This window comes from Copadichromis virginalis, linkage group LG14 (assembly GCF_057382275.1).
Source record: "Copadichromis virginalis isolate Kocher_CV1m ecotype Utaka linkage group LG14, C_Virginalis_male_GT1.1, whole genome shotgun sequence".
NCBI classification, from domain to species: domain Eukaryota; kingdom Metazoa; phylum Chordata; class Actinopteri; order Cichliformes; family Cichlidae; genus Copadichromis; species Copadichromis virginalis.
In genome coordinates, this window is record NC_140631.1 from 39,917,076 (window position 1) to 39,936,853 (window position 19,778).

A 19,778-nucleotide genomic window follows, 5' to 3' on the forward strand; every position below is an offset into this window, starting at 1 on the left:
GAGGAGGAAGTCCAATTGGCTGCTGATTTAACCTTTAGGCGGAAAATGAATCAATCAATGAATTATTTATTTTTCCTAAATAAAAACATGCATTATTATTTTTTATAGGTTTTTAATACATTTATTTTATTTATTTATTTTTTTACATTTAATTTAGCCTAATGTCGGACTCACACAAAAAGTCGTCACTGCACAGATAATGTTCTGTTAATGATCTACTAACCTTGCGGACATTTTAACAGTGACGCAGCCGCTGAGTTGGGCGGTATGCTAACCAAATAAAACAATATAACCGCAGCTTTTACGGATGTGTTTCTCTCTGAAAACAACGCCACAATTCAGATAAATAAAAGTGAGATGAATAATAATCAATATGCCTTAAGGTAGGGCAGACATTTCTGTTAGAAATTGCTGTTGAATGTGAGGTTCTGCAGATTGCCACAGTCTTTCTCTGAATAAAATGTAATAAGGCAGGTAGCATGGTAGCATCCAGGGGAGAGTCACGCAATGAACTTGAATGGTGTGCAGAAAAACAGAAAACGTAAATTACCGTTCGACTCACTCACGCCTGTGGTAATGAAGTTCATGTTACTTTGTAACAACTTCTTTAAAAAATATACCACACCTCTTTCTTTCAGGAGGTTGTAGGCACAGTCCATATTTCATATCTCCATAAATGCAAACATGACTGAGTCTAGTTGATAGCTGATAGCCTAATTTACACTGGTTTGTATATTGTGACCAGGAGATATTTTATTTTGTATTCTTATGATCACAGTTATAATCAGAAGTATCAATCATTAATCATTTACCATTGTTGAACCAGTTGACAGAATAATCTTTGAACCACATCTATGTTAACATTAATCTACACAGATTATCAGTACTTTAATCAGTCTATTGTTGTTCTGTACTATTCATGTTATTTGCTTAAAGCTGTTTCACAGTTCTGTAACCACTCAGAAGCCTGTGGGTCCTGCTGGACCCTGCCTTAGTTCTATGTTCAGTTCTGCACGTACACAGGCCTTTAAAGTACATGCACGCTCTTATATAACACATGCATGTGTACACACACACTTAGTAAGAATAGGAGGGTCGTCTGAGGACAGTTTTCTGATAGATATACTTTCACAAAAGGCACGAATGTAATACACACTTGTTTTTCTCTAAAAAATGTTTTTGGTATATCTGTTAATTTGTCCTGGGGAGACTCCGCTCTTCCTGTTTTACTAATTTGAGACACCTGAGAGGTGACAGCCGGGGTGATTTGAAGAGAGTGCTAGGAGACGCAGGAAGAAGGCATTGGTGCAGGTTGGTGTGCAGTACGTGGCGAGGGCATATGACGGCCAGTGCTTGAGAGTCAGAGTGAGCTGTGCTGCTGTTGGCTGGATGCCAGAGGATGCTATGGTGGGGAATTAGTTGGCAGCGGACAGCGCTCTACTTCCCACGGCGAGACCATAGTGCTGGCGTGATACAGAAAAGCGGCGGGCAGAGTTAGGAGCTCTGCCCATCCGGGGTAAGTCCCGCGACATATCGTGCTGCAGTAACCCGGCTCACTAGAAAGAACGGTGACTGTCGCTGCCCCTCTCTCTTCTAGTATTCTGGAGTGGAGAGACAGAGGTGACGGCTGGTGACGCCGCCGGGCTTTTCCTTGCCCCACTCCGATTTCCTGGATTTTAACGTTGTGGCGGACCCCACCGGACTTTTAATGCTTACGTTTGATTAGTTTTTATTGTGTGTTCTCTCTGAGCAGGGTTGTTTTAATTCCTTTTAAATTTTTAACTGTTTTTGTATAATAAATTATATTTTAGTGATACAGCTTTTATATTGTTTATTCCCTTGGCTGCTCTGCTGCTCCGTCCGTTTTTGTTTTTTTTTGGAGGGTTTCCCTCTTTAAAATACACCTGTTAATCCACGTTACATTTCTGGTGTTGTCGACATTAGATGCAGAGTTAAGAGCAGTTGGGGTAGTCAGGGGAATAGCAAATATGATGATGCCTGTATATCCCGGAGCCCCATGGCTGCCGAAATTTAAAGGGCCTGATCAGGATGTGCAATATCAGGATTGGAAGGAGCAGATGCAGGGGCTACTGGGATCGCAGGACTTGCCTGAAGTGAGGAAAGTTGCTATTGTGTTGGGAGCGCTAGCAGGTGAGGCTAAACGTCAGGTCAGTGTTCTCGAAACCAGTGAAAGAGACCAAGTACAAAAAAATCTTTTCTCTTTTAGATTCTTTATATGGTGAGTGTCCCCACCCGTTTTAAGGTCACAGTTTTTTAGTTGCACTCAGAAACCAAGTGAAACAGTATCTTCATTTGCGGTTGAGAGAATTATACTGTAGGTTGCAAAAGCATGATCCAGATAATGTTCCCTCTGATGCAGCCCTGCGAGATCAATTGTTTAATTTTTGTATAATAAATTATATTTTAGTGATACAGTTTTTATATCGTTTATTCCTTAAGCTGCTCCACTGCTCCGTCCGTTTTTTAATTTTTTGGAGGGTTTCCCTCTTTAAAATACACCTGTTAATCCACGTTACACATTCATCTTTTAAAGATATGGAATTTGAGTCCATACAAACTGTATATTTATTTTTATAATCACAATGGCACTCAGTATACTGATTGAAAAACTGACCAGTATTCAGGTTTTTTAATTGTTGCTGTGTGTGTCCATTGAAGTGTAGATACATATCCTGTGCCATGGCAGTCCTTTAAACATGGAAACTGATCTACTATTGATGACGCCAAAAATGACTTTATTCCTGAAGTTAGGCAGCAAGCAAAAACAGTTGCATTTAATAAAATTGGATAAACAAAAACTTTACTTTTCTGTATATTTCTTGTAAAATAAACAAATACAAAGAACAGAAGCTTTGGCAAAATAAAAAAAATCAAACATTTTTGACTGATCCTCTTTGTTTTCATCACCCTGGCGCACACATTTAAGAGCTGCCACTGGAGTCGTTTTACTTGGGCCAGCACAGCGCACAGCACAGCGCAGTGTCCCTGATGTTCTGCCACACAGTGGTAATATCTACCGATCATCAGTGTTACAACAGAGGCTTAACCATAACACTGCACTTACATGTGTCCTTCTTTAAATATAGGATTTATTTTACAGGGTAATAAAAAATTGATTTCGGTTTAGAATTAATTTACTTATACAATCACATAACACTATATTCTAAAATAAGTGCACACATTTTAGTTTCCACTGTTATGCATGTGTGATTTAATCTTTCTTTGTTTTCTGAGTTACCTCAGTGGCAGCTGCTGCCAGTCCCTTGGTTGATGAGCTAAAAGGGGCAGAGCAAGTGTAACATATGTGTTAAATACTTGTGAATTTCACCCAAAACACTTTCTTTTTTTGGATTAAATATGTCATTTTTGCATCTCACTCTCCTACCTGTGTGATCCGAGTCTGTGTGCGTTCATGTGCATGTGTGCGCTGCGTGGTGACGTAGGCGCGTGCATGTGTGCCCCGGTCAGTGACTGTAGAAAACATGGATGACGCGACAGCCCTTCTTCCAATTGTACAAAAATAAAGCTAAATATCCCGCTTGTGGAGGCTGCCATTTGGCGTTTTTGAAAACAGAGTCTATGCGGTAGTGACTTGAGAGTAGTGACAGAAGTCCTAGACTAGGCCAACGTAGTAAAACCATACCGGGGTAGAAAAACACACAATAATAATGGATTGGATTTATATAGCGCTTTTCAAGGCACCCAAAGCGCTTTACAATACCACTATTCATTCACACACTGGTGGAGGCAGCTACAGTTGTAGCCACAACTGCCCTGGGGCAGACTGACAGAAGCGAGGCTGCCATATCGCGCCATCGGCCCCTCTGGCCAACACCAGTAGGCGGTAGGGTAAAGTGTCTTGCCCAAGGACACAACGACCAGGACAGAGAGCTCAAGGATCGAACCGGCGACCTTCCGGTTACAGATACGCTTCCCAACCCCCTGAGCCACGGTCGCCTCTAAATGCTATCAATCAATAATTGGACTCCCGACATCTTGGACCTCAAGATTATTTGAAGCACTTTGGGATCATCTTGACAGAGATCAGAATATAAGGCAGCAAACATCCAAATTAGAGCTTTGGAATATCTTTCAAAAAGCCTGACGAATTATTCTTTGAGACTACTTAAAAAAAAAAAAGATAAATACTGACTTTCAAGCTCACCAAAATTATACAAAGTGTTCTTGTTTTGTCTTATATTTTGTTTTTCCATGTTTTAGGATACACAGCACATAGTTTCCATTTTCAAAATAAAACATGAAAATACACACACATACCTGGTGACTTTCTGGGGGAGTATGAGCTCATCTATATCATGTAGAGCCACATATTTGGACTGGTACATGTATCTGTAAAGGCAGTCATTAAGAGCCGGAATCTGACCAAAGTAGTGGAGTTCACCGGGACCAAGTGAAGGCTGCCAGTAACGAGACACTTTTAAATATCTAGACAGAGACCAAGGAATCACCTCCAATAAATCTGAGAAAAGATATTTGAAGCGGTTCAATGCCAGTAATTAAAGCTGCATATTACAACTACTACAACTCCAGCCACAAACTGAAATCATTGAACTGGTGAAACACATTCTGCATCTTTTAGGTGAAGCAGATACATGAAAACCAAAAAAATGACCTGGTTTCTTTTGTCTCATTAAGAAGAAGAGGGTAACATGAGCAGCAACAGTGGCATGACTGAAAAAGTCCTTAATAAAACAATTTAGTATTTTTTGACTTGATTTAAAAAAGGACTTCAACATAATCCAAGAATTTATGCATTTTCCATGAAGGTTTCATTATTAGAACTGAACTGCTTGATTAAGTTAAAGACTCTATTGTAGATAAATCCACAGAGAAGTATCAGTTCTTTTAGGTACTTAGTTTGGCTCAATCTTAATGTTTCCAGCTGCAGTAAGTGCCAGTTTCTTTCAAAACCTTCAGAGAAACACATTACACACAAATATAAATTCAGTTTATAACCATGCATTATAAGCATTAGAAATATATTTCCTGTGAGAACTCATGCCGTCTTAATACTGAGGCCACAAAACAGCTCCACATGACCTGGTCTCTGTACTACACAGCAAATTCAAAATACACAGGGTAATAACTTTTTCTTGTCTAGACTCACTTGCACTAACAGTGGAAATCAGACTTTGTGGTCAGAAAAGGTTGGAGACATGGGAGAATCTGAAATATGTGCTTATCATCAACACACCTAGTTCTGAGGAAATTTTGGCAACTTCACTCAGTGTTCACTGTGTGAAAATGTCTTTAGCTGGTGATGTGAGGTCATTAGGAAAGACACACTCAGACAGAAAACTATACCATACTCCACCTTTTTGTGTGTAGTAGTCCAGTATTCGTTGTGTTTCAGGACTGCAGCTGGTTTTATAGACAACCACTCTGTTCACTCCCAGTAACTGCAGCATCTCAAGACTCTGTACCAGCTACAATCCAACACAGATATTTGAGAAGGTTCAGACAACTGTAAGTATTAATATGCAAGGCAGGCAGAAAAGTCTTGCTTATCATTATTATAACTGTAAGGAATACTGGGGAAAAGATACATTTTCTGTTTTTATTTCTTCCTGTCTTAGTCTGCATACTTTAGAAAACAAGTTTCAAAAATCTATTTCTTCTGTCTTCTGAAAGCAAGAAAGCAAATGTCACTGTACCTGCAGCATGTTGGTAAAATCAAACATGGTGGAGATGCAGACGGTGAAGTTGTAAGGAAAAGATTCTGTCTTCTCCTGCTGGTTCTTCACCTCTAAAAACTCTTGGTTGGGATCATCTTAAGAGACCACACAAACATACACTTTTACCATTTCAATTTTGTTAAATGAACTCCAACACTTTTTGGGTTAGATTATGTTAAAATTATGAAACTAAAGAATTTGAGTTCGTGCACATTGTGAATCAAGAATCGAAATATTTGTGTCACAATGATTTCTATAAAAGCATTTTATTTATGGGGATAATGTGACAAATCTTTTGTGCGTCCTATTAATGATCAATGGTAATTGAAGAGGAAGCTTGAACCCTGGCTCAGGACATTTTCATGACAAGTGACAGCGCAGACATCTGCTAATGAGAGAACATGTTTTATCATCATAAAAACGGTGATATGAAGCATCGTTAAAGTGTCACTTCAGTAATGTTGACTCATGTTTTTAATAGGTGACTTTAAAACACTAAACTCTAATTTCTGTGGTTTATTTTAAGTTTACAGAATATAACATGTGGTAAGACGACGAGTTTTACTTCTCACCGTCCGTGTCATGTGTATCTATTTATCATGTGTGCTGCTTTGCTCTGTGGACTGTAAAATGTTTCACTGTGTTCATGAAATAAACCAGACTTTCACTGTCTGCATCTTTTACTGTTTTTTCTGCTTTTGTTCACTCCAAGTTTGACAAAACCTACAGACATCCAGAGTTAACTCACTAACAATGTGGAGCAGTCTCAGTGTATTTAGCTGCTTTTTCCCTGAACACAACCAACTGAGAGAAACGCCTGTAGTCCTCACTTTGGTCATTTTGAATGCTGAAGGAGATTTGTTCCATAGACACCTTATACTAGTGTTTCCTGCACTTAATCCATCACTACTATGTTCCATTTAAATCCAGATTCCTTCTATAGTTCAAATTCAAATTCAAATTCAAATTTTATTTGTCACGTACACAGTCATACACAGTACGATATGTAGTGAAATGCTTGGACAACTGCTCGTGACCTAAAGAAAACAAAAAAGGAAAGGCTATGAATAAGATAGGAAATAAATATGAAAAATTAAAAAGGGTAAATTTAACTAGGAAGGAATAAAATATAAATTAAGGTTAAAAATGAAATAACTGTACAACACAAATTAGAATGAAGGGTAAATTTAACTGGGAAGAATAAGATAAAATATATAAAATATAAAATATATAGTTTGCAGTGAAATTTGTTAAACCGTTGCTTAATGGGACAGAAGTACAAGTCACTCTTTACTAACACATTTGTAGATGAGTTTATTGCTGAACAACACAGCTAGCAGTCTCACACACTCTTTAGGTTTTTCAAGTTTTGTGTGTAATGGTTTAGTCTATCAAACCTTACCCTTTTCTCCCCAGTATCACAACAGTGTGACTCCCAAAGTACAGATCAGTAAACAACCTATGATTCTAAAGCCAGAACAGAAAGATACAGTTGGAAGATGAATGATTGCGTTTTTATGACGCACACACAGAGGATCCCCAACTCCCTCATATAATTTTGTACCTCACTAAAGCGTACACTAGATGGCACTGCCTCCCTACATCTCATCCAGTAAGTCTCTCCATTTCACTTTTGCAGACTTGAATGTGGAAATTAAGTATCTGCTGACAGCTGCCCTTTCTTCATTTTAAAACGCTACCAACAAAGATAACCATGGAAACCTTGAGATATATGATTTGTAATTCAGGACATTTTTTTTGTCTCGTGAATGCTGTTGTAGCTTTGAGTTTAAGAATAGTAAATGAATCCTAATTCCCGATTTCAAGCTCAGTATGTTTACCACAGTATAGGTACAGGTTTGATATTTGTTGGCTAAAATGATTTGTATTAAAATGCATTCACCAAAATATCTGTACTGGTTAGTAATGCCTACAGATACTGGCAGCAGGGATTAGAAAAAAAATCGAAATAAAAATTTAGATAATGCAATGAAAAGTGCAGTAGTAGAAACTGAAGGCATTTCTTAACCTCCTAACATCTTGAAAAATGCAAGAGGACCTGTAGAGGGAGCTGCCAAAACACTCTTCTAGCTTAATGTTGTGTGTTGAGTTTATGTCTACGGGTAGAAATGAGTACTTGCTTCGAACATGTTCACTTAGTCGTCATTTATTAGGCACATACAGCTAAAATTAATAGAATCCGACTAAAGATGTTGTTTGTGATGCATTTAAACTATTGACTACTTGAGGAGGCTGTTCCAAAGTTTCCAATGTGCAACTTAGTAAAAACTGGACAGTCCTGCAACTCTGAATCTTGGGGCCACTTAAAGCTGTTGGCCCACTGACCAGAGTGTGCCAGGTCTAACGGATAACCCGGGGCCAGCATTCAAGCATTTCTAAGTAAGCAGTAAAACTTTGCTTCTTCTCTGTGGAGGTCATGTGTGAGGAGGTATAACACAAACAAACAGAAACAGGAACACTAGAGGATCGATTTCTCCGTTTGAGCTCCAGAGTCTGATGGCTCTGAGAACAAATGACTATGAACTTTGACATGCTTGGGGTTATGAAGGAACGTGGACACTAAAGCAGTGACCTTTTATTTGGCCTTCTTATTTTCAGTGCCGTGGATTTCAGCATGTTTTGGTCGAACTTTTAGGGAAACTTTTGTTTAATATACTGAAAAGTCACAAATGCTATAAAACACTTTTTGTTGTGTTTATTAAAGCTAATAGCTAGAAATGTTCCTCAGAGGTTTTGCATCTTAAATACTATTACTTAAGGATTTTTTGTTACAGAGGTACGAATCAGATGGAATCAAGGCAGGGCAACTGAAACAGGCTGCATGCCGGTTGTCATCATTTCTATAGGGATTAATAAAGTATTTTGATTCTGATTCTGAAGAGGCTGGAATTGATATGTGTTAAGTTTGTAGTCTGCAATCTTTTGTAACAGAAAAGAAGAGTCTGGTGAGAGCTGGTTCAAAAGACAGAGTATATTGCATAAACTGAGATGATGGGAGGCAGGTGAGTGGGCTTGGAGCCAGGAGGAGAGACCATGTGTGCTCTTCTTATTTCTCAGATTGTACATCCTCAGTTCCTTTCCTCATCTCCTCTCCACATGTATTTGCCACTCCCCCATTGGATACAAATGGATGAGGTAGGAAGGAGAGGAGTCAAGATAATGGGCGTGGACGCCAAAAGACATTCTCGCTTTGATGTCATGGACATTGTTTTATTCCAGTCCACTGCTACAGGGCTGGACTGGTAATCAAGAGAGAGAGAGAGAGAGAGAGAGAGAGAGAGAGGCCAGGGCTGATTTTTTTTGTCCAGCCCTGACTGCATTTTGTGATGAAAAAATGATCATAACACAAATGGATGAAATAGTTGATTATTCTAAATATCTAACAGCCTACAACTTATGAATGGAAAAGAATGCTCATTAAAGACACCAGGAAGTCTTCCAGTGTCCAGTTTAGCAACAGCTTTTTACAGACTTGTTTTATGCCACATGAAATACAGTGTTAATTGTATCTTTTTACTATATCGCTTTTGTTCTTATCATATAGAAGTTATATTAAATCCAGTTTTTATGAGTTCAAGGAAACTTTCCCGTTTTAGAAGATAAATAGTGGACAGACAAACATCTTTAATGACAATGTGCCCGTAGCTTCTAAAGAGAGTGAAAATGTAAGGAAAGCCTGCAGAATTGCATTTGTCACAGCTTTACAGGGTTACTACTACTACTACACGTGCAGTCTAAGTAAATACCGAGAACCATCGTCAACATACATTTCTCAGTGTTATGAAAGCACTTTAGTAACTGGTGTTTAAATGTCAGGTCTCAAGCAACTGAAGCAACATGACTTAAGCAAATCTACCTCCCACATGGATTTTTGACTTGAGCCATTTGTTTGCTTAATGAGACCCTCAGTTCCTCTGAACTCACAGTCCAGTTCCAGCAGCCAAATAACATTCTTAACTTAAAAATACACAGTTGTGCCTCAGCATCACAGGTGAAACGTATTTATGCTTCTAAGTTATCTAAGTTTGCTGTTTAATTTTTGTGAGCATTTCAGGATATTTGATGAGAGCCATCTGCTTATTAGGACACCTCCTTGAAACAGCCCAAGCCCATCCATTCCCTCCTAAGCTCCCCCGTTAACCAATAATTCTTCTTTTTCTCTCTAAGCTCAGCACAAACCCTTCCCTGCTGCTGAATTCTCCCAAATCACTTTATCCACCCATATCTGTCCACACACAGGGAAGCCACCCCTCACCCTCGCTCCCAGGCTGATTCCAGTTTATTCCCATTCAGCTGCATTAGCATACAGATGTTAGACTGAAAACGGAAAGCAGGGACACACAAAGGGGCTTCGTGGCCAGGAGGGGCGGGAGGGATTGAGGGGCTGCACAGGGATGGCCCTTGGCCTTTTTAAGGTCTTGAAGACACACACACACACACACACACACACACACACACACACACACACACACACACACACACACACACACACACACACACAGCCATGGGTATTGAATGGTAAGTAGCCCTGGGGGTTGTGGGAGCCTGCTCCTGCCTCACTTTACTGTTATTCATTTACCAGAGGGAAATCCTCAGCCAGCCCACTGCTGAATGCCCACACACACACACACACACACACACACACACACACACACACACACACACACACACACACACATGCAGAGAGAGAGAGAAATCCCCAGCTCCCTCATATAATTTTAAAGGACAGAAACATAAGAAAATATCCAATATACGATTATTTTTTACCCTGCCAATGACCCACATGTGAATGTGACTAGGCTGAGAATGTGAGCGGGAATAATGAAAAGAAAAACCAATTTTTTTTAACTTGGACTGAGATTGCATGTTTAATTCTAGTTGTTTAATTCTACCAGGTGATTCAGGTGTAGCAGCAGGTTCTGTGGTTTAAGCTGCAATAATGCACCAGAATGACTCAAGTCTGTCTGAAAGGACAGAGTTGAGTGTTTCCACTTAAAAGATGACAACGATAACTATGTGGAAATGAAGTATCACCAACACACCGTGCTTTTCAAATATGAACACAATCACAAATCAGGCCCTGTTGAGCCCGTCAGGTGTGTTTTCATTTCTGGAAGTATTTGTAGGCTGCAGGACACACGATGCCCAGTTTTCTGGACAGTTATGATCTCTATTCTCAAATGGGCTCCGTCTATCATCACACTAAATTTGTGTGATCTGGCAGGCTAATACCCATTGAATGCTCAGTATCACACAGTTACAGTTATGCTCTTACATAGGGCTCAGCTGGAAAATGTAAAGTAAGCGCTGGAGCTGCAGTGCATATGCAAAGTTTTATCTGGAACAAAGTTCTTCTATAAACTACTTCTGCCACTCTGGAGCCATGCAGACAATGTCTGTGAGACAGCTTTTTTAAATGCCCAAAAAGATAAATAAAACTGCTGTATTTGTACGTTACATACACAACGTTTCACACTTCTAGCCTCATTAGCATCTCAGTCCAGAGTGTCAATGTGATCACTATTTAACTCTTAGAATTAGAGGAAGTTTAGATAACTTCCATCAATTCTGTCACTGATTTCTATTTAGGATCATTCGAGTGCCATGTGTCATCAGCACTTGTGTTTCATTCACTGTTTGGTAACTTTTACTATCAAAACTACTTGGTTAGTGTTACGAAACACCGGATAGACATTTTACAAAATTCGCCATATTGTGCATGAAAAGTTCAACCCTGTCTACAGTGATCATTAAAATATGGGATTGTTAAAAAAAAAAAAAATATTATTATTATTTTTTTTAATCATCAAAATGTGGCCATTTGTGCCTTTAATATTAATCATAGGTTATAATAACAGCTTGTATGAAGAACATATGAGGTCCGGGGCAGCACAATGTTGTGCAGGGAAAAAAGAAGTATGTAATCATCTCATTAAAAATGGATCAGTATTGATTTTTTTCTGTATATTTTGCTTTATTGTTTTGAATTCAGGCATTTTTTCCCTACAGTAATAGTTTAATACACACACATATATACAGAGTGAGAGACGGAGAGAGAAAGAGAGAGAGGGGAGGACCTCAACTTCTGCTCCACTTTGTGTGAATAGATGGAAATCAGTCACAAGTATCTCAGTGCCCCATTGTGTTCTGGGAAGTCTTTGTTCGAGCATCTGTTGCCCAAACATTCTCCCCAGTGTCACTCACTCTAAATTGGTCTGTTCAGACGAGTTGCAACAAAACTCACTCCCCTTCCCACAGAACACACTCCCACACATAAACACGCACACAGAGGGGAGGGCTGGGAGATTCCCTAAACACAAGTAGGAGAAAGAGTTAATCTTTGTTCCTTTTGTTTGTGAATGAAACACAGATGATTGTAAAAGCTCTAAAAACAGTGGCAGGATCTTAAAGTGATGCTCGTGGGAAAGCTTTGCCCAAAAACGAACATTTGAGTTATTGATTTCCTGCTCAACATGTGCTTTTATTTTTGCCATTGCCTTTAACTCAGGAGGAATTTCTCCTCAGTTGTTCAAATTTTATGCAGAAAAACAAACACTGAAGGTGTAAGCCTTTTTCCAGTTGCTTCTTCTGAGTGTTATTCAGCACTAAAGCTCTTTAATATTTGCATCACCTGTTTTTATGTTTGAATATAAAGATGGGAAAAGGGATTAAAAAACTAAAGTTTTTTTGTTGTGATTGATGTATGGATGTGAGAATTCTACTGGAAATGTTGGTGAAGTGAAGTAAGAGTTTACGTGTTTATGTGGGAGAAAGGTTAATGGGCTACTTTTTGCTTTTTGTAATCATAGTTTACATATTAAATAATTGACCTAATTCTTAGATTCTGACCTTAAGAAGGTATGGTAACAAAAGGAAACAAGTATAATGAAATTCAAGATAGAATTCTTATTTTTTCAAGGACTTTTATTTTGAAATAAAGGTGGACATATATATTAAGATAAAGAGCTAGCATATCAACATAACCCATGGAATGTAAACAATAGATGCACTTAAATTATGTAAATCAAAACACGCATTATCCAACAACACAATATAGGTTCTGCTTTGAAAATCAAAATAAATAAGACTTTAAGTTAAAAGTTACAAACACAGCTCGCTGTCAAGCCAGCAACAAGCTACAGCAACAAGAAGCCTCTCTGGATTCGTCAGGACAGGTCAGAGAATTTTCATGAACAAAAAAAAAATTTCAATCTGGCCTAAATTTTATTTGAACTCGCGTGATTTCACCTGCCGCTCAGAGACTTGGCAAGCTAGCGTGCAACAGAGGTCGACCAAACACATTGTCATTAAACCAACTCGGATAGATTAAAGTCAACTATAAAACAAACTATAAAAAATTTTGACCACGAGACACAACGGTCCTCATGTGCAGGACATCACCGCACTTTTCACACATTACAAAAGATGTTTTCGTTCTCTTGGTGGTTTTGGTGTATCTCATAATGTACCGACATTTTTAGTTGCCACTGCTGGCTCACATCAAAGTCTTGTTTTGCTTTATGTTTAACAGGATTTATCAGTTGAAGAAAATGTTACGTGAATCAGGACGTGAGGCTTAACGGAGAGGAGAGTAGACTCGCTGTGCGCTCACACCGACACCAAATGGCAGAGGATGCTGGAGAAGGCACTGCACTGCTTGTGGCGTGAAAGCTCAGCGAGTCTTGATTTCTGTCAGGCCTATAAGCCAGTAAGGCAACATAAATACAGAATGCCAAAATGTTTCACGTCCTCCTTCCCTCTCCTCTCCGCAAGCCTTCTTAAAGCTACTGGAAAGTGTAAAACCAAGCAGATGGACAAAATGAATGCATAAGTAAAGCATAATTTCTCAGGCATTATTAAGAATGCATAAACACAATCACAAAGCAAACATGACATGAACAATAAATCTTACACAAAGCAATAAATATGGCTAAAAAAAGTGTTAGGCTATAGTAATAATTATAACACTGTGTATCACCTGCCGTGGCTAGCAGTACTAGTAGGTTAGGAGAACTCTAACTTTGGTAACTAGAGTCAGTGAGATGCCTACACCTGGGCTAGATTTTGTTGCTAAAGCATTTAAAGTAGCTGACATACAATCAATTGATCAGTCAGTGGCAGCATACAGTTATTCAACCGTCTTGGACAAGAAGCTGGAAAGAATTACAGTTAAACTGCCCAAAATATGACTGGAGAAGTGCTGTAGGCTTGCATTGTTGAAACTGACCTGCAAATAAACCCAACAGTACAGAGCGAACAGCACTAATGTTAAATTCCTTTATAAATAAGGGTACAGGGAATTCTCACACAGAACTCCCCTCTGAGCAGGAACAGCACACGGATGACTGCTGAGCTGAGTGAAGAACCCTCAGAGTAGTCCCTAAAAATGGGTATACAACAGTATACAGCAGTAACAACGGCATGAAAAACAAGCTTAAGAAAAGAAAAAAAAGGAAAAGTCAGCTTAAACTGGACGAACACTGAGCAGCGCTACAACTGCTTGGATGAAAAATGCAATATGCACAAAGATAGGTACTCTGCTGGATTTAAGAGGGAACAGAAAACCCAATGTCTTAATTCTTTGTGAAAAGACCAACATCATATACTGGCCACATAGAGTTAAAACTATTAGACTATATATCCCTGATTAAATTCAGCCCTACAGTAAAACCCTTCCCTACTCATCTGAAACAGAAAGGCGGCTGAAGATGGGTAGTCGTCGGCCCTCGAAGCTCGGTGACTCTGTGCCACTGGAGGAAGAGCTGAGGGAGCAGGAGGATGTGTAGCCCTCTTCAGAGAGGGAGTCAGCTGAGGAGCAGCGCTGAAGGCTGGGACAGGCATTCAGGGAAGCTGGAGGCTGTTGGGGGAGCAGGAAAGGGAGGCTTTTGGGTGTGAAAGTTGAGGTGGGACACCGGGCGCTGACAGAATCGGTCACGGCGAAGAAGCGCAGAGCTGAATCACCGCTGTCACCAGCCAGGTCACCGATGCCAGAGAAGGGGAAGGGGTAATGCTTCAGTGGGCCGGGTTCGGGAAAGAGAGGGGAAAGGAGCTCAGGGCTTCCTACAGAGGACGGAGGAGGAGAGACAGAGGAGGCCCTGGTGAAAAGGAAGGAGCAAGGCTGTGACTCCTTTACTGGCTGGAAGGTCTGCGGAGAGGAGGAGAAGCCTGCGAAGCTGAGGCTGTGGCGCAGCAGAGGAGGCCTGAGCTTCTGCTTCTGTGGAGACGCAGCAGCATTGCCGGCATTGAGCTCATCCGCGTTGTGAATGAAGTGGCAGCGGGCACCGTACGGACAGAAGCCTATGGTGTGGAACGTGCGGCAGGGCTCTGTCTTATATTTGGGATGACGGTTGAGGCCTCTCAGCTCGTCCATGCCGTGAGCAAACTGGCACTTGGCACCGTACTTGCAGGCCCCGCTTTCCTCATATGTGCGGCACAGTTCCGTCTTGTATCGAGTGGAGATGTGTGGTGGTGGTGGTGGAGGCAGCGTGGGTCTGGAGGAAGCAGCTGAGGAGATGGAGGTGTTACTGATGCATAGGCCAGGTGGGGGGAGTAGCAGTGGTGGGGACAAGTTGGCTGCTTTGTCCTCTCTCCCTCCCAAACTGTTGCCCTCGATCATGCTGACTGAGCGGTCAACTCTGAAGGGGATGTGGCTGAGCGAGGAGCGGGGAAGCTGACCCTCCCTGCTCCACTGCTGGTTGGAGGTCACATTTAGGCCCCAACAGGCTGACTCGGTCATCTCACAACTGCTGCTGTTGAACTTGGAGTTTGGGAGGGTCACAGGGCAGAGAGAGTGACGTCGCTGGAAGCCGAGCACCCTTTGACTGTGCTGCTGCCGTTGCTGCTGGGAGCTGGTAGACGAGCCATCTGTCGCCTCCAGGCTGCGGAAATTCTGTTGCACAAAAGGAGAGAGGAGAAGAATAGATGAGTGCCGTGCATTCCTGGAGCTCTGGAGCGGGGCTTGCAGGGCCAAGGCGAGCTGAAAGGAGATTTTAGAGTTGCAGCTAAAGCCAGAGGTCTTATAAATTGGATTTGCTCAAACATCTCTAAAGTTGCACAAAAAAAAAAACCAATTTAAAAATAACACATAATTTAAAAGAAACAGCAAACAGCCTGTTTTCCTGTCACTGTTTCATTAAATAACATTTAAAAATTGCAAAAAAAAATATTAAATGAAGCCCCCAAAATCTGAAAAAGTTAACACGTGACACTGTAAAGTTACAACATAACACAACTAAAGATTGAACAGCTTTTAACACCATCTGAATCTGAATTTTCTACAAAATATTAAAGTTTAAACCACACTCATGCTTTAAATTAGACAATAAATTTGTAGCATTTCATCACTTTATGTTTTTAACACAAATAAATGAGCTTAATAATTTACTCCTAATTCAGCTCGTATAGGCACAAGCTGATCGTGTTTCAGGCATGCTGGTACACATATATAAAGGTTTTTGATCGGTCTCTCTCACCTTGCAGAACTCCTCATCTAGTTCCAGGAAAGGTGTTAGAAAGTCGGAGGGCATGGTTAGCTCCACCGTCCTCACCGAGTCAATGAGCTGTTGTCTGATCTCACAAGGATATTAAGCACAGAAGTTTTTGGGGTCCAAAGAGAAGGGAAAAAAAAATTCTGAAAAAGCTCAGGAGTAAAATTAAAAAAAAATATTTTGGGGGAAGGAAAAGGAAAAACAAAAGTAGCCCAGTCTGTTGTGAAGGAGACAAGAAGTTTGGGAAAAGAGCAAAGTGTCCCCAGGAGGAAAGTCACTCAACCATCTGTTGGAATCTCCTTAAATAGTTGGGGAAACCCACCCACCTCCTGCCTGTGTGCTTCAGGGGGCGGGCAGGGAGGGGTGTGTGTGTGTTAATGTGCGTTAATGTGTGTGTGTGTTTGGGGGGAGGGGGTCCTGAATTGTAATGGGCAGGGAGGGCTCAGCGAGAGGAGGAGGGAGCTGAATGAAGCTACTTTTGTACCCATTCATTACCAAATCCTTAAAAGAGGATTTTTTTTTTGGGGGGGGGGGGGGGGGGGGGGCAGGCTCTCATTTTATTTAGGATCAATACAGCTGAGGAGTTAATGATAAACAACTTATTGTCATAAGGGGAAAATATGAAAAAAGTATATCTGTATTCCCCCCGACAGAGGCAATCAGCCTGAAAATAAGCAATGCTGTTTATTTATCCAAGAAGTTTTTATACATCCGTTCTTCCGAAATGATGATACAATTTATTTGATAATTTCAAATTTTATTTATTGTTTAGCTACTGCATTAAAATAAAAATTCATATGGATTCTGGGTCTAAGTTGACAATAGATTAAAAAACATTGTTAAAAAATGAATCATAGTTACTTTCACATTAGCAGGTTGTCCATGAATAAATGTTCTGTCACAATAAAACATTAATAATGGCCTGGGATTTTTTTATGAGTCTGATTTAAGCCTATAAGACCTCTTAGTAATTTTCATTATTTTATTTTATTTTATTTTATTTTTTTAATTTTTCCTTTCTGGTTTAGATTTGATCTCGTAAAGCACCTTTCTTGACTGGTATGCTTGAAGTATGCTATATTCCCTTTATACTTAAGAAGAACATTCAGGTAAAACTGAGTTGAGCGATCTCACATTAGCTTCCGTTTCATGGCCTTTGTGTGTGGGGTCTGGATGTCTCCCATATGTCCCTTTCGTCTGTCTCTGAGTCTAAATTTCATTTATGTTGAATCCAAAATACCCACAGGTGTAAACTGAGTTTGAAGATGTCAGAAAAACAAAACAGCCAGTCCCTTGTGAACCACACCCAGTTTTGTGAGTAGTTTAAGTTGTTCAAAGATATCCCAGAGGTGTTACTGCTCAGTCATTTCAGGTTTTTCCAGAAAAAAAAAAGAAAGAACAAAATAAAACAAAAGAAATTGATTGGACCAAATGTTGCCACCATCACTGAGCTTTTCATCAGTTTCAACTGCCAAAATGTACTCTGTCAGTTACTGTTACGTCTGTGGCCTCACATTTATGAGAGATAAGAAGTCGTCCTTACATCTGGGTCAGTGGTGAGTTTTCATCTTCACAGATACTGTTGCTGTGCTGCTGCACTGTAGCACTGTGGACACTGCAGGCACATTTCAGGCAGCGTTAGTGTCGTTGTCGGCCTGCGTGGTTGTAGAGTGCAAAGGGTTTGAAAGCCACGCAGGAAGGGTGTGACAGAATTTCAAATGGGTGATAATGGTGCAGATTTTTAAACAATTGTTTGGGGGAATTATTCATCTACAGGCCTATTCATGTTTACAGCTTGAAAAGGGCTGTAGATGACTGAGGCACAGATGAAAAGGCAGGTCAGTGTTCAGGCCATAAAAATTGCTTAAAGACTGAGTGAAATACCTGAATGGTGAGTTTGACGATTGTGCTATTTGCTGCATGAAAATGCAAATGTCCTCTGGAGCTCACATTAGCCTGTTTGGAACCTTTTTTCTATATGCAGTAATCGCTAACTAGTAATCATCACACGTGTTGCCTCCTGTAGAGTCTTTCCAGGCAGCTCTGTCGCCTCAATCACAAAGAATATTTTCAGTTATGCAAATGCATCTGAACCAGATTATTTCCTCTGTTTTCCACTTCTGTTTAAAGACAACTGTGAAAAGTATCCCCACTTGATTTTACTGGAACACCAAAGCTCACATATAAAAATGGCTTAAGAAAAAAGAACTACAATTACCAAAGTGCATTAAAGTAAGAAACTTCCATTTGCTTGGCCATACATGTGAGTCAGGTAAAGACTGTGCTTTGAAATCCTAGGATACATCCTTGATTGGATTTTCAGAATATAAGGACCAATGCATTTATAGTCTTTATTGCTCAGAAGTGGAAATTATGGTCAGTTTGTGTGGGTCTGCGGATTGAGAGGTTGTGGGTAACATACGCATACATAACTACAAGCATTTCTCAAAAGAAAGCCAGCAGTGTATGACCTGAGGGTGTTGGCAACATGGCAGGTAAAATGCTGACTGATTAAAAACTTGACTTGAACAGGACAGTGAGTTCACCACAAAAGGGAAGAAACCCCAAGAAATAATGAGAAGCACAGATGGAAATCATTACACAAAACAAACTGTCCACTACAGTCACTTCTTATGTGTGGGAGGAGCTAAGCTGAAGGACCAACAATGTCACAACTGAGATGCAACAAAAAAGACTTGATATTTTTTGCCTCCATTTGTAACTTTTTCTCCTCCTGTAAAAGCACTGATGTCTGAGTGGCGACACCAGGTTCAGGAGAATACTGCAGTAAGCACTTGCACTCTTAGCGCTGGGGTAAATGGGGCGGAGATGTGGTGATGTCACTGTTCATGTTCAACACAGACAACACAGCGAGGACCGTGCTGTTACCATCAGCAGTGATAAGTACCCAGAACTGTGAAGATGTCTGCAGTAGACAGTTTCCTGAGGAAACTTGTTACTTAAACATACTCTGTGTTTCAAAACAAACAAAAAACAAAAACTCAAAATAATCCCAGGTAGCCAAAATCAAATGAAAATGTATGAAAATCTATAAACTGAAATGAACAATGTAACTGTTTGTGTCTGACATGGAACGAATTTGAAACTGATTACAGCTCTTTCCATTGATAAGTTAAAGGTGAGATTTAGAAAGGATAGTTCAAGGTCATTAAAAAAATTAGTTAACAAGTAATCAAAAAATCAACTAGACTAATGCTATGACCGAACAGAAACAGGTAAAATCCTGATTGTGAAATTAATGGAAATAAATGTGAAATGAAAACAGACAAAAGAAAGTTTAGAACATAAATGAAAAAAAGTGCATTTTCTTAAGCTTTGTTGTTGTTTGTGGCTTTTAGATCTGAGTGACAGTTACAAACACAAACTGTAAAGAAAACACGTCTTATCACAACACCTCGCCGATACAGTACGTTACTGTGTGTGTGTGTGTGTGCGTGTGTGTGTGTGTGCGTGTGTGTTCAGGAGTAAAACTGTAATTCAGTGTGGTTTCCTCCCTGTGGTCATCAGGTTAGGTAAGACTTTCGTTATGCCT

General features: G+C 40.1%; 1 protein-coding gene across 1 annotated transcript; it reads right to left on the reverse strand.

Moving 5' to 3' along the window:
• Positions 1 to 12,913: 12,913 nt before the first annotated feature.
• Positions 12,914 to 16,340, reverse strand: LOC146694662 (mRNA decay activator protein ZFP36L1). The gene is made up of 2 exons (XM_085478887.1): positions 16,211 to 16,340; positions 12,914 to 15,627 (listed from the first exon to the last, which is right to left on the reverse strand). The coding sequence occupies exons 1-2, from the start codon at positions 16,262 to 16,264 to the stop codon at positions 14,416 to 14,418; spliced, it is 1,266 nt and encodes a 421-aa protein (XP_085335013.1). The 5' UTR covers positions 16,265 to 16,340; the 3' UTR covers positions 12,914 to 14,415.
• Between the last annotated feature and the right edge of the window lie 3,438 nt (positions 16,341 to 19,778).

Coding starts and splice junctions, on each gene's coding strand:
- LOC146694662 (XM_085478887.1), bottom strand. CDS start 16,264: ATGCCCTCCGACTTTCTAACACCTTTCCTGGAACTAGATGAGGAGTTC. Junction 15,628..16,210: donor TAGATGAGGAGTTCTGCAAG/GTGAGAGAGACC, acceptor TTTGTGCAACAG/AATTTCCGCAGCCTGGAGGC.